The 12,651-nt window shown below is 34.7% G+C and overlaps 1 protein-coding gene across 1 annotated transcript in view; it reads right to left on the reverse strand.

The window, feature by feature from the left end:
- Window positions 1-12,651, reverse strand: part of NUP37 (nucleoporin 37) — a 41,041-nt gene that overhangs the window by 24,970 nt on the left and 3,420 nt on the right. The window contains exons 3-5 of the mRNA XM_082849557.1: window positions 5,679-5,803; window positions 4,135-4,207; window positions 1,881-1,975 (exon numbers count right to left, since the gene is read on the reverse strand). Coding sequence (XP_082705683.1) covers window positions 1,881-1,975; window positions 4,135-4,207; window positions 5,679-5,803 — 293 coding nt within the window. The remainder of the gene's footprint in view (window positions 1-1,880; window positions 1,976-4,134; window positions 4,208-5,678; window positions 5,804-12,651) is intronic.

Consider the following 12,651-nt stretch of genomic DNA (forward strand, 5'->3'; position numbering starts at 1 on the left):
TCTCCAGCTATTGCTACAATGATGTTACCAACCTCCCAAATCTCAGAGACTTAGAAAAATAAGCATACATTTCTTGCTCATGGGTCTGTGGGAAGTTCTATTTCATGCCAGACGGTTCCATATCTGCTTAATGTGCTTTGTATTCTGGGGCCAGTAGCTATCTAGGACATGCTTATATTATAGGAGAAGACAGAGGACAGTTGGTCAGGACAAACCATGTAAAACATTTCAAGTGTCTGCTTGAGTCACACCTGCTAACATTACACTGGCTTAAACAAGTCACATGGCTAAGCCCAACAAAGTGGGAAAACCTCCTTCCACAGGAGCGGGGAAGGGAGAGTAAGTGTTCACTGAACAATAACATCATTAACCACAGCCCAGCAAAGTAAGACAATTAGGAGCAACATAGTAAATTTCAAAAAGTTAGATTTATTTAAATTAAAGGACTTACTTTGAAGTTAAGTTCTTTCTCCTTTTTAGAGTAATGATGTTCTTTTTTAAATAAAATGATGGTAATAATAGAAGGCAGAACTTTAAAAAAATTCTTCTGACTTGACAAAAAGTTGGCCACCCTCTGTCAGTCCCCTATATTTTAGGACAATTTTACTATTCTATGAAAATCCCAAAGTCTCCTACAAGAAAAAAATCATGGATCTCTGAATGTAATTCCAGGTATCTCTGGCTGTTGTTCACTATTCAGAGGCTATTCCTTCGCTTGCAAAGACACTCATTTTCCCCCTTCTCAGGTTTCATTATTCCAAATGCTTGTCATTAGGATGCTCCATGTGTTAGAGAATTAAAACGTCATTATTTCTTACTAGTGATCTAATTTAAGTTTTACATTAAAAATGGCCCCACTTACTTTTCCGTCTCTATACAAACAGCTTTTTTTAACACTTGGGACCCTACAATCTTAATGTCATGTAAATCTTTCATGTCCTTGACATGAAAATTTTATAAAAAATAATGGCCTATGACTCTATAACTTTAAAAAGATGAGCTATTGAGAAGATTAAAATTTAAAAAGAAGCTAGTGGCTTTACTTCCGATGTGAAAGGACACATATTTAGTAGCTTTATATGTATACAAGTATTTACCAATACTAACGATTTTGTCATACCTTTATCAAACATTAAAGCTATGCAAAATAGCAGAGCAGCGTTTTTTTTTTTTTTTGGTGGTTCTTTTTGCTCACAGTACTGTCAAAGCAAATGAAGCAATTGGCACTCCTCTAATGACTGCTTCACTCCTGACTCTTCAGCTTATTTCCACCTCTTACTCTTGCTCTTCATCTCGTTCTTTACTTGTGATATTCTCCAGCTTTAGGCACTATTAAAACGTTATGACCACCTCATCTGTTCCAAACTAGGGGGTGAGGTGGAAGAATGTGATATTGTAATGTATTGTATCTACAGAAAAACTTTATACAGACTTTCGAATTTGTCAAAACACTAAATTTCCAGCGAGTCTTGCTCTAGCAAATGAGATTCTCAGTTCATTATTAAACACTAACTTATCAGATAGTATCTATGAAATAACTTCACAATATAGCAAATGCCTTTTATTATCCTATTGATTGTGTCCACTGTTTGATCTAATATATATTTAGATTTCATAAATGTGCAAATCTAAAATAAGAGGCAGCGGGGCACCCATGAATCAGCAAGGGAAGTTTCAAGTAAATGGGATGAGAACTCAACTCACTGGTTTTGAAACTCATGTTGGTGTCATACTTACATTTTAAATAAAGTATGCTTCTTTTATAACATTTTGTGGAATATATATAGAAGTTTACATTTTCTCTAATTTTTAAAGTGTAATTCTCATTAAAATAAGATGAAAATTCAAAAATTTGGCTGTAACTTATATAAGCAACATACCTGCAGGTATGATCATCACTCACACTTGCAATTTCTTGGCCTTCTTTGGGATCAAATACCAAACCATTAATGAAATCTGTATGGCCCTCTAAAACCTGACGTAAGGGGAAAAGTTAGTAAGAACACAGGAAAATAACCTACAATATTCCTACCTAATATTTTTACTTCATTGCTTTCACTGCATGCTTCTCTTTTCTATAAATATTTCTTAAGCAATCTGCTATTTTTAAAACATGATTTATACACCCACCTTTCTAGAAGGTTTATCTTGGAAAGAAGCTGATCATTCAACACACTGTTATTAGCTTGATCTTTCTTTTCTAGTATGCATTCCTTACAAAAACAGAGACTTTTTTTTTTTTAAACTGTACCTGTCCTCATATCACCTCATTTCTCACTTATTACATAAAGGTTAAATAAAAGTTAAATTTAGAAGAACTTTCTAGGGGCTCTGAAATAGAGTCCCCTTCGATTTTTTACCTTATACCTGCTGCTCTGTACACTGGCTGCTCCCTAATAAATACATAGCATGGACTTCACCTTCTACTGTCTTTATTCACTTGTTCAATGTGACTGCCAGCACTGGAGACAGCTAGTATTATAAGCCCATTATCACAACAACCCAGCAATTCTCTTCTGGCCACAGAAGAAATAAATGGGAAGTTATAAGGTAGAGGACTATGCAAGCAGGCAGGTCCAATCAGTCTAAATCTTTACAACTGAAATTCTGAACAGGTCTGTCAGATATCAGATATTTAAATATTTTAATGGATATTGTTCTTGCTTCCTATTTTCCTTACAAACACTTGAATTTGATCTCAGTTGTAAGATTAATAAAGTGGTTCTATTTGGTACTATTTACTATTTGGAAATATGTAATTAGGAAAAAAAAGGATTTGATTCAAACATTCCTGTGTAAGTTTAACAAACCCAGGTCCTCCAAATCATTCTTCAGAGCTTATGTCACAGTCTACAAGCCAAATCAAATTAACATTAAATATTTAATGTCTATTATAACTAACAATAATTGTTAGTAACTATTGACTTTTGATGAGTCAAAGTTTTATGTGCCATTTGTACAGTCACTGATACAGCTTTAAATTAATATATACATTGCACTGTATTATGGTAAAATTGTATATAGCCCATTGTATATAGTTTAGAGCATAACTTTTACTGTTTTCTAAATGATTGGAAAGGTTTATAGTTTATCTTTGTTTTATAATATTATTCATAGTTTTGATTTACTAGAAAGTCAAGAAGGCAATACTGTTCTTATAAAAAACATGATTCAGTTTCAGTCCAAACTGAGAGGTATTTATTTAATGAATCCCCCCCCACTTTATTGAGACATATAACACTGTGTAAGTCTAAGGTATACACATGATGATTTGATATACATATATATTGTGAAATGATTACCATAATAGGATTAGTGAAATGACTCCCACAATAGGGTTAGTTAATACCTCTATCACCTCATAAAATTACCATTTTTGTTTTGTGGTGAGAACATTTAAGATCTACTCTCTTAGCCACTTTCAAGTATATAATACAGTATTGTTTACTATACTCATCATGATGTACAGTAGATCCCCAGAACTTATTCCACTTATAACTGGAAGTCTGTACCCTTCAATCATCATCTCCCCATTTCCCACACCCCCCAGGCCCTGACAACCACCATTCTATTCAGTTTCTATGAATTCAGCTTTAAAAAAAATTCCTCCTATAAGTGAGATCACATAGTATTTGTCTTTGTCTGACTTATGAGGCAGAAGCTATGATCATACCCATTTTATAAGTAAGGAAATGAGCACAAAGAGATTGGGAATTTGACCAAAGTCACACTATTACTAAAGTGGTAGAGCTGGGCTTCAAAGCCAGGTGGCCTGGCTCCTGTGTCTGTGCTTTTAGCCACTTTGTAGTCCTGCCTCTCACTATGCTGTACTGTGTTTGTTCCCTTAAGTTCAACTCTTACTCTATGTGTGTTCATGTCTATTATACTGAATTTCTAATTCTCCCTCATTTGCTGTGTCTACCTAATATTTTAATAAGTGATATCAGATTTATAATCTGCAGTCCTTACTATGATCCTAGTTACTTACTGCAGCCTAAAATAGAGTAAATGAGATTCTAAACTACATAAAGGTAACCATAAAGTCATTTTAAATTGGGATAAATCCAATCAAAAAAGCAAAAATAATAAATGTGTTTTAAAATAAAGATTTACAAATTATACTTGTCAACATACCTTGTATTCATTTTTATCTTGAAGGTCTGAAGTAAATAATCTAATTTTCTTATCAGCAGCAGAAGTGCAAAATCTGGAAGTAAGAAAATGAAAACAAACCCATTTTTAGCCTAAGTGAAAGTTCTCCCCACCAAAGCTGTTTTCATAACTCATAATCATGTTTTTGTTTGGGCAGAAAGGGGATGCTGTGGCTCTGTTGTAAAAAGTGTTATTACAACTATTTCTCAAAGTTGGCATTTAAATATCTTTGGAAAACAGACAAAAATTAGTATATTGGATTTGTCTCTTCAATAAGAAACATGTAGAATTTTATTATAAATCACCACATGAATTTAACGTTTAACTTTTTCTTAAAGGCAGAAAAGGATGGGCATCTTTATTTAGCTAGGTCAATATTAGATATTATACTTAATAATTTTAGATATTAAAAATAGTTATACATCTTAGTCTTTGCCTTCTTCAGTTATCCATAAGCCTTCTTACTTTAAGATATATTAAATTCAATAAATTAGACAGAAGATGATAAACTTTTTATACCTATAAAAGCTGATATACTTCTATCTATTAAAAGCTGGAGTATTATTCACACTGACCGTAACATCTAAGGTACTGTTTAGAAGTACATCAATGTATGTTACATTAAAAAACAAAATCTAATCAATAAACAACGATTTTTAAACTAGTTTGCCTTCAATCCTAAAATTTTTAGATTCTCAGCATGTCAGATTATGGCTGAGGAAGAAATAGAAGTTATATTTATATATTGGAAAACAAAGTTTATTTCCAATTGTCTTCAGATAAATGGGTATCATATGGATCTAAATTTCTCAAGTTCTGACTGCATTAAAGTTAACCATTTTTTCTCAACTAATACATTTAGTTTAATTAATTAATTAACTAATTTTAGTTATTTATTTTTTTGGCCAAGCCGCGTGGTGTACGGGATCTTAGTTCTCTGACCGGGGATCAAACCGTGCCCCCTGCAGTGGAAACACGGAGTCTTAACCACCGGACTGCCATGGAAGTCCCCTATGTTTATTTAATTTAAATAAAGTTTAAATAAATTATAGAAGGCTCCTAATCTATAGACCTGGATATGTTGGTAGATCTCTGCTACCATGCCTTTTCAATGATTAGTTAAGAGCCATTGGATGAAATATATCAAAGCCAGCAGGGAAATGCCTTCTCTTGTCCAAGGCTTTCTTGGAGGTGAAATTAAAAGTTGTAGGGAAATAAAGTATAAATTGACCCTTGAACAACGTGAGTTTGAACTCCACAGGTCTACTTATATGTGGATATTTTTCAATAGTAAATACTACAGTGCTACACAGTCTGTGGTTGGTTGAATCCTCAGATGTGGAGGAACCTCGGAGAGGGAGTGCTGTTTATAAATTATACTCAGGTTATAACCACCCCCTGCTGAGTTGTTCAGGTGTCAACTGTAGCTCTTCTCCCCACAACTGGGACTATGCTGTTGTAAAGTATTTATAACCAGAGCTGAAATTTTCTAATCTTTTGCCTTTCCTTGACAATGTTAAACTTACTTGATTACTGGAGGCAATGAATTAAGTCTAGTCTCTGGGCTCCAAGCTATGCCATCAACCCTGACTCCATGGTGAAACGTTCGTAGTGTTTTATACTGAATTCCTTCAATGTCTGCTTCTTCTTCCTAAGCATACACAGTAAATGTTTTAATAAGTTATGAGAACAAACAATATAAAACTGTGTATTTCATTATAATGAAGAATTTATCAGGGGGCCATGAATATTCTTTTGAGAAGTTCAAAAGCAGATCAGATATTAAGATGTAACTGGTTTACTGAACAACAACAAAAATATCTGAAGCTGTCTAAGCCTCACAAAATAACTCTCTATGGTAACTAAAAACAAACAATATACTTGTTATACTTTATCTTACTTAGGAGACAATTTATTCTTAATAGTAAATACATTTCACAGCAAGCACAATGAAAATGGAATGCTCTAAGAATCAGAATATTCTAGGTAAATGAATTACCAGGCATGGATTATCAAGTGACAATATAAAAAATATATACTGAACATATTACGTACAAGACACTTTGTGCCGTATGATGCTTCAAAGTCATTATAATGCGTATCAATAATTTTCACATAGTATTATACATGGCATGATACATGTGTGGGATGTTACAAACTATTCATCCATACTATATACTATTACACTCTATGAACAGTGAATATGCAATTAATGAACTGATCAGTCTTCTGGATAGCTTATCTCCTTGGCTTAGTACTACTAAAATGATTTCAGTTTATTTTCATGACAAGATGAGGAAAAAAATGAATTTTAAAAAGTCATTTCTGTCTGGCAATATGGACAATAACCAGAAAAGCTTTCTGATACAAAAATAATGCAAAAATCCAAATCCAGAGAAGCAACTGAGCACCAAGGCATAAAGCTATCTTAAGGATATCTGCCCACATCCAATAACTAACAGCTTCAGTTTGTAGGGGATGGAAGACACAACTTAGTGCCTGAACAAAGAGGGATGCAGATCAGAGACCTCTGCATAGATCCAGGACCTTTAAAGGGGAAGTAGGGGATGAAAAACCCCCAAAACCAAAAGTGCCAGGCAAAATATGTACCATGGGTGAAGACCAAGAAAGAGAAAAAGTCACTTGTGAGAAATCTCGACCACTGGCTGGCCCTAACATGAGTTTGGGGCTGGAATTCACATTAACTATGCGCTCCAGAAAAATGACAATTTATTTAAAAATGTGCATATGTTGACAGTGGCCCCAAGCGCTTGACAAAGGCAAATTCTCTTTGGGTGAACTTCCTCTACACAGGTCTCATAAAGTTCTGACAGATACAGTTTAATCAAATATGATCTTACCTGCACGTACTACTACATATGAAAACAAAGTACCACAAACACAAACAGAAGAATCAACCTGGAGACATCAGATTAAAAAATTAGATACAGGGACTTCCCTGCTAGTCCAGTGGTTTAAGAATCCGCCTCCAACGCAGGGGACACGGGTTCAATCCCTGGCTGGGGAACTAATACCCCACATGCCATGAGACAACTAAGCCTGCGCGCCACAACGACTGAGCCTACACGCTCTGGAGCCCAAGTGCCACAATTAGAGAGCCCGTGTGTGCTGCAACTACTGAGCCCGTGCACCACAAGTAGAGAGAAGCCCACACATTGCAACGAAGAGGACCCACGCTGCAACGAAAGATCCCGAGTGCCGCAACTAAGACCTGACACAGCCATAAATAAATAAATAAATAAATTAGATACAAAAAAGATGTATTTTTAAGGATCTAGAGGAGGTAATCAAAAAATATGAGTAAGCAACAAGAGATTACCCAAAATGACCAGACAGATTTTAAAAGGAGCTAAATAAAAACGTCTAGATAAAAATACCATAATGAGAAAAAAAAAAATCAATGCTTAGAGGAGCTAGAAGGCAGATTTGAAAAAATTATTCAGAATGCAGCTAAGAGAAGACAAAAAGAAATGTTAAGAGGAATTCAGTGAGAAGTTCTACCATAGATCTTATTAGGGTTGTAGAAGAAACGAGTAGAGGGAATGGGGGAAGAGTCAATATTTGAAGAGATAATGGCAAAAGATTCATCATACTTGATCAAAGGTACCAATATGTTTATTTAGAAAGAATAATAAATCCTAGGCAGCTTAAAAAAAATCTGCAGTTAGACACAACATAGTAAAACTTCAGAATACACAAACTCTCATGATATATACATATGTGTGTGTATATATAGGTGTGTGCATATATGTGAGGGGGAGAGGGAGAGGGGGAGGGAGGGAGGGTGGGAGGGAGAGAGAAGGGAACAGAGTGAGAGAGGTATCTTAGAAATAGCAGCCAGAAAGAAAAGACAGGTTTCCTATAAAAGAGGAATAATTAGAACAACCATTGACTTCTTAGCAGAAACAAATGCAGGCAGACAGTGGAATATCTTCAAAATGAGAGGAAAAACGGTTGAACTGTAGCCACAACAAAACTGCTTCTCAAGAATGAAGCTGTTTTAAAGATATTTTCATAAAAACCAAAACCAAGAGTTGGCATCAGTGAAGTCTCACTAAAGCATCTCCAAAAGCAGAGGCTGACAAACTATGGCTAAGGGGCCAAATCTGGTCTATGGTCTGGTTTGGTATGGCCCACAAGCTGAGAATCATTTTTATATTTTTAAAGAGTTGTAAAAAACAAAGAATAATTTGCAACAGACACCTTAATTGGCCTGGCAAAGCTTAAAATAGTTACTACCTGGCCCTTCACAGAAAAAGTTTAAACTTTTTCTTGTAGTAAAGGATGTGCTTTTAGGTGAAGAAAAATGACCCCAGAAGGCAGGCCTGAGATGTAAGGAACAGTGAGTAAAAAAATCAAAGGCAAACATGCAGGTAAATCTAAACAAATACTAGTCACATAAACAATACTGAATTTGTGGGGTAAAATGAAAAGAAAAATGATAGAGAACTAAAATATAACAATAAGTCGTTAGGGGTGACAGTTCAAGTGTCAAAAGTCCTTGCTTTGTTCATGAAGAAGTTAAAGATATTAATTTTAACACTAATTAAGGTTGCATATTAAAATATCTATGGTAACCATTAAAAGAAGAGAAACAACACGTAAAACTTCCCAACTATCAGGGAGAAAAAAGATGAAAGGAGGGGGTAACAAAACTCAAACAGAAGACACAAGAATATGCATATTGGCAATGTTTTCAATAGTAAAATACTATGCGATAGAGGAAAAGATTAATTGTGGTATGTTCATATTACAAAACACCATACTACAATGAAGATATATGAATTTTGACATAGAGGAATCTAACAAACATACTGTCAATAACAAACAGTAGAAGAACATAATACAGAATAATTTCACTGATATAAAGTTTAAAACCTGAAAAACAATATGCTGATTTGCAATACCTACACATGGTAACTGAAGAAAAACAAAATTTCAGACATGGTTACCTGTTCGGGCTGAGAAGAAAAGGTGGTAAGGAAAGAAAACCCAGGGGGCTTCAAAGGAATTGCTAATGTTCCCTTTCTTAAGCTAGGTAGTAGGTATACAGGGATCTATTATTATTATTCTAAGCTTAAAATATTGCAATTTTAAAAATAATCATTGTTTTGTTATTTAAATCAAAACCCTAAATGGGTCTTGAGACAAAAGCACAATTTTTCATGACAAATTTGCCCAAGGAATCTTCTGTGTTGACTACAGTTATTCTTCATAAAAGTTTCTAAGATTATAAAATAGGATTAGGGAAAAAATCCAGAGCAGGTGAAACTTGATACTTAATTGAATACATATGTCTATACAGATAGAAATTATGTGAAGGACTGTTCTAAGAATTCCATTCATCCTGAATCTAAATCCAAAGTTTTATAATGTGTACTTTAATTGAATCCTAGTGGATGTGTTGATTTTTCCAGGATAGCCTTTTCAATCCCAGCAGTCATCTCACAAATATATTACATATATCTTTCTCTATGTGATTCAGATACCCCTTGAAAATTACTTTAAATTCCAGGTGAGCTTAACAGAAAAAATTTTTCCATAAATGAAAAAAGGAAACAGAAATGCATTTATTAAGGAAAGAAAAACTGTCAAATTTTATTACTTCATAATTCGTCTGTATAATAACTGTATAGCTAACAGCCAGACATCCCAAGGCAGCAATCACTAAGTAATTTAAAAGTAAGGTTAGGAGCCTAATCATATCTGACTTCATAGTTTGGGTTACATATATTTTTCCACACTTGACAAATCAATCTTCTAAAAATGAAGTTTTTACCATCAAAACACACATTATTTTGCTACTGTAACAACAGTATTGATAATTAGGTCCTGTAATTTGTTATCGAAGGTATATATGAAGTTATCGGGTGGTCGTGGGGATAAAGAAATCCCAGGGACTGTACAGCCTGAGTTTTATGTACTACCAGTGAAACCTTTTTTTCCTGGCAGCAATGTCTGCCATTGAGCCAACTAAAAGGCCAGGGTGTGTGTGCGATATAGGCAGAGATTAATGCTATTTTGGGTTTAGTCTGGGGTGTAGGCAGTATTGTATAGGCAGGAAATTAAGATACCTTGGAAAACTTGCTATAATACAAATCCTCACACAAGTCTCCAGCGTATTTGAGGTTGGGGCAACGCCAGGCTGGTGAAAGGGCTACTCTAAGGGCTTGAAATTGGCAGGCCCCACCGCTACACCCATCTAAGGCCAGATACAGAATTTTAGTTGGATGAGACTGTAAAATTTACCTAGTCTACTTCTTTCATCTAATGCTTAAATCTCTAGTAGACCATTTTAAAAAAGTTTGCACAAACCTTCTCTAAACATTTTCAAGTGAGAGGGAACTAGCTATTTTTGGGGGGGAGCTTATTCAATTTGGGTGGTAGTTCTAATTATTCGAAGAGTTCTCTTTAACATTAAATGAAAACCTGTTTCCATGTAAATTCTATTCATTGCTCCAAATTCTGCTCTCTGGAACCATCAATGAGGTAGTCTAATTCAGTGACGGCAAATATCTGGCCACAGCTGATCTCCCCTAGGCGAACACACTCAAAGAAGCAGTTTCAGCATCGGTCTTAAAGCATTATAAGCAACAACTCCACTCAATAGAGCTGACAAATAACATAAAAAACAGTTACCATTCTGAGTCTAATCCCTCTTTCCCATGACAGTTTTAAACTTTTTAACACCACTCTGAAATTTGTCTTCACATACATATCTCCTTTGAATCATAATACACTAAGTACTGAAGTAAACACTAAATATTACTGTCAATTTACAGAGGAGGATATGGAGTTGTTCTGTCCAGTATGGCAGCCACAGTCACATGGGGCTATTAAGCACTTGAAATGTGGTTAGTTCAAGCTGAGACATGTACACTTTATAAAGTGCAAAATCCACACCAGATTTCAAAGATGTAGTATAAAAAGAATATAGAAGTATCTCATTAGTAATTTTTACATTGTTCCACATAAAATATTTTGGATATGCTGGGTAAAAAATATATTAATAAAATTAATTTCATCTACTTTTTACATTTCAAAATGTGGTTACTACATTTAAATTTATATTTGTGGCTCACACTGTGTTTCTGTTGGACAGCACTGAATTAACTTCCTCTGGCAGTTTAATCATCGCACTGATTCATGGTGAACAGCCAGGTGACTAAAAACTGAAAGTCATAACTCTCCCTTCTAGCTCTAGCAGTCTATCATTTTAAGACTTTATATTCATCTTTATTAAATTTTAGCTTGGTCAACTTTTGGCCCATTAATCCAATCTATTAAAGAATATTTGGATTCTGAGCAGAGTCTGGCATACAACAGGTGTTCAATAAAAATTTGTTAAATGAAGTCTGTCATCCAAAGCATTAGGTATCCTTTTCGACTTCATGTTCTATATAAATTCAATGTGCTTGCCTAAGTCAAGTGTTCTCATCCAAGTCCCAGAAGAGGTTGCCATTTATTACTGATGACCTCTTGAACAGACTTAGAAACTTTCATGCTCCCTCTGCCCTTTACTTTTATAGCAGTTATCTTGTTGCATTGCTTTACACTTAAACATCTCCTTGAGGACAGGGTCCTTGCTTTTTTAAAGTATGTATCACCAGTTCCCAGCACCTGATCTGCACTCAATGAGTATTTGACAAATACAAGACACCAATCAATAGTACTATCATTTGGCTCAAATTTCCAATATATTCAAAAGAACACCACGAGATTCTGAAAAATGCTTTGTTGAAATTCACATTTACTACATCAGCAGTGTATTCCTAACAGTCTTAGAATGAGGATTGCCTTTCTGACAGGAATGTGGAAATCTTTCAACTTTAGTTTTTTCTCAAGATAAGAAATTCAGTGCTACAGAACTTGAAGGTCCTAACATGAAAGAATAGGAACAGTGTTTAAACAGTTCTTAACTGGACAAAAAATAACTTCAAAAGAAGCAATCTGAATCCCCAATGGCAAATTACTGAAACTCAATTCTCCTCCAGAACTGTTTGAACTACAGCTTCAACCTATCTGAATAGCAGCATAGAAGGAAAAGAACAGGGGTATAAAAATGAGATCTAGATCTTGTTTTTTCAGTTATTAGTCAGATAAATCCCTGAACTTCTTTGAATTAGAATGGAAATTCCATGAGGACAGGGACAGTTGTTTAACTGTATCTCCAGTACGTGGCACAGAACATAATTTGTGTGCACTACTTGCTAAATTAATAAAAAACCAGTTCTTTCCTTAGGTTATTTGGGGTAAGACCCATATTGCCAGCTCCACAGGTCTGAGGATCAACAAGGAAAACACGTATGACCACAAACCATAACAGAGCAATACAAATGTTTTTACTAATTTTTTTTCTCATTTTGTCATTTTCCCTCTGCCACCCATCACCTCTGCCTTTTCTTTTTTCCTTATTTCTTCTTCCTTTTCGACTTTCTCCCTCAACATTTTTTTAGCTGAACATAAACTAGAGCTAAA

This window comes from Leucopleurus acutus (genome assembly GCF_964270905.1).
Source record: "Leucopleurus acutus genome assembly, chromosome: 11".
NCBI lineage: Eukaryota > Metazoa > Chordata > Mammalia > Artiodactyla > Delphinidae > Leucopleurus > Leucopleurus acutus.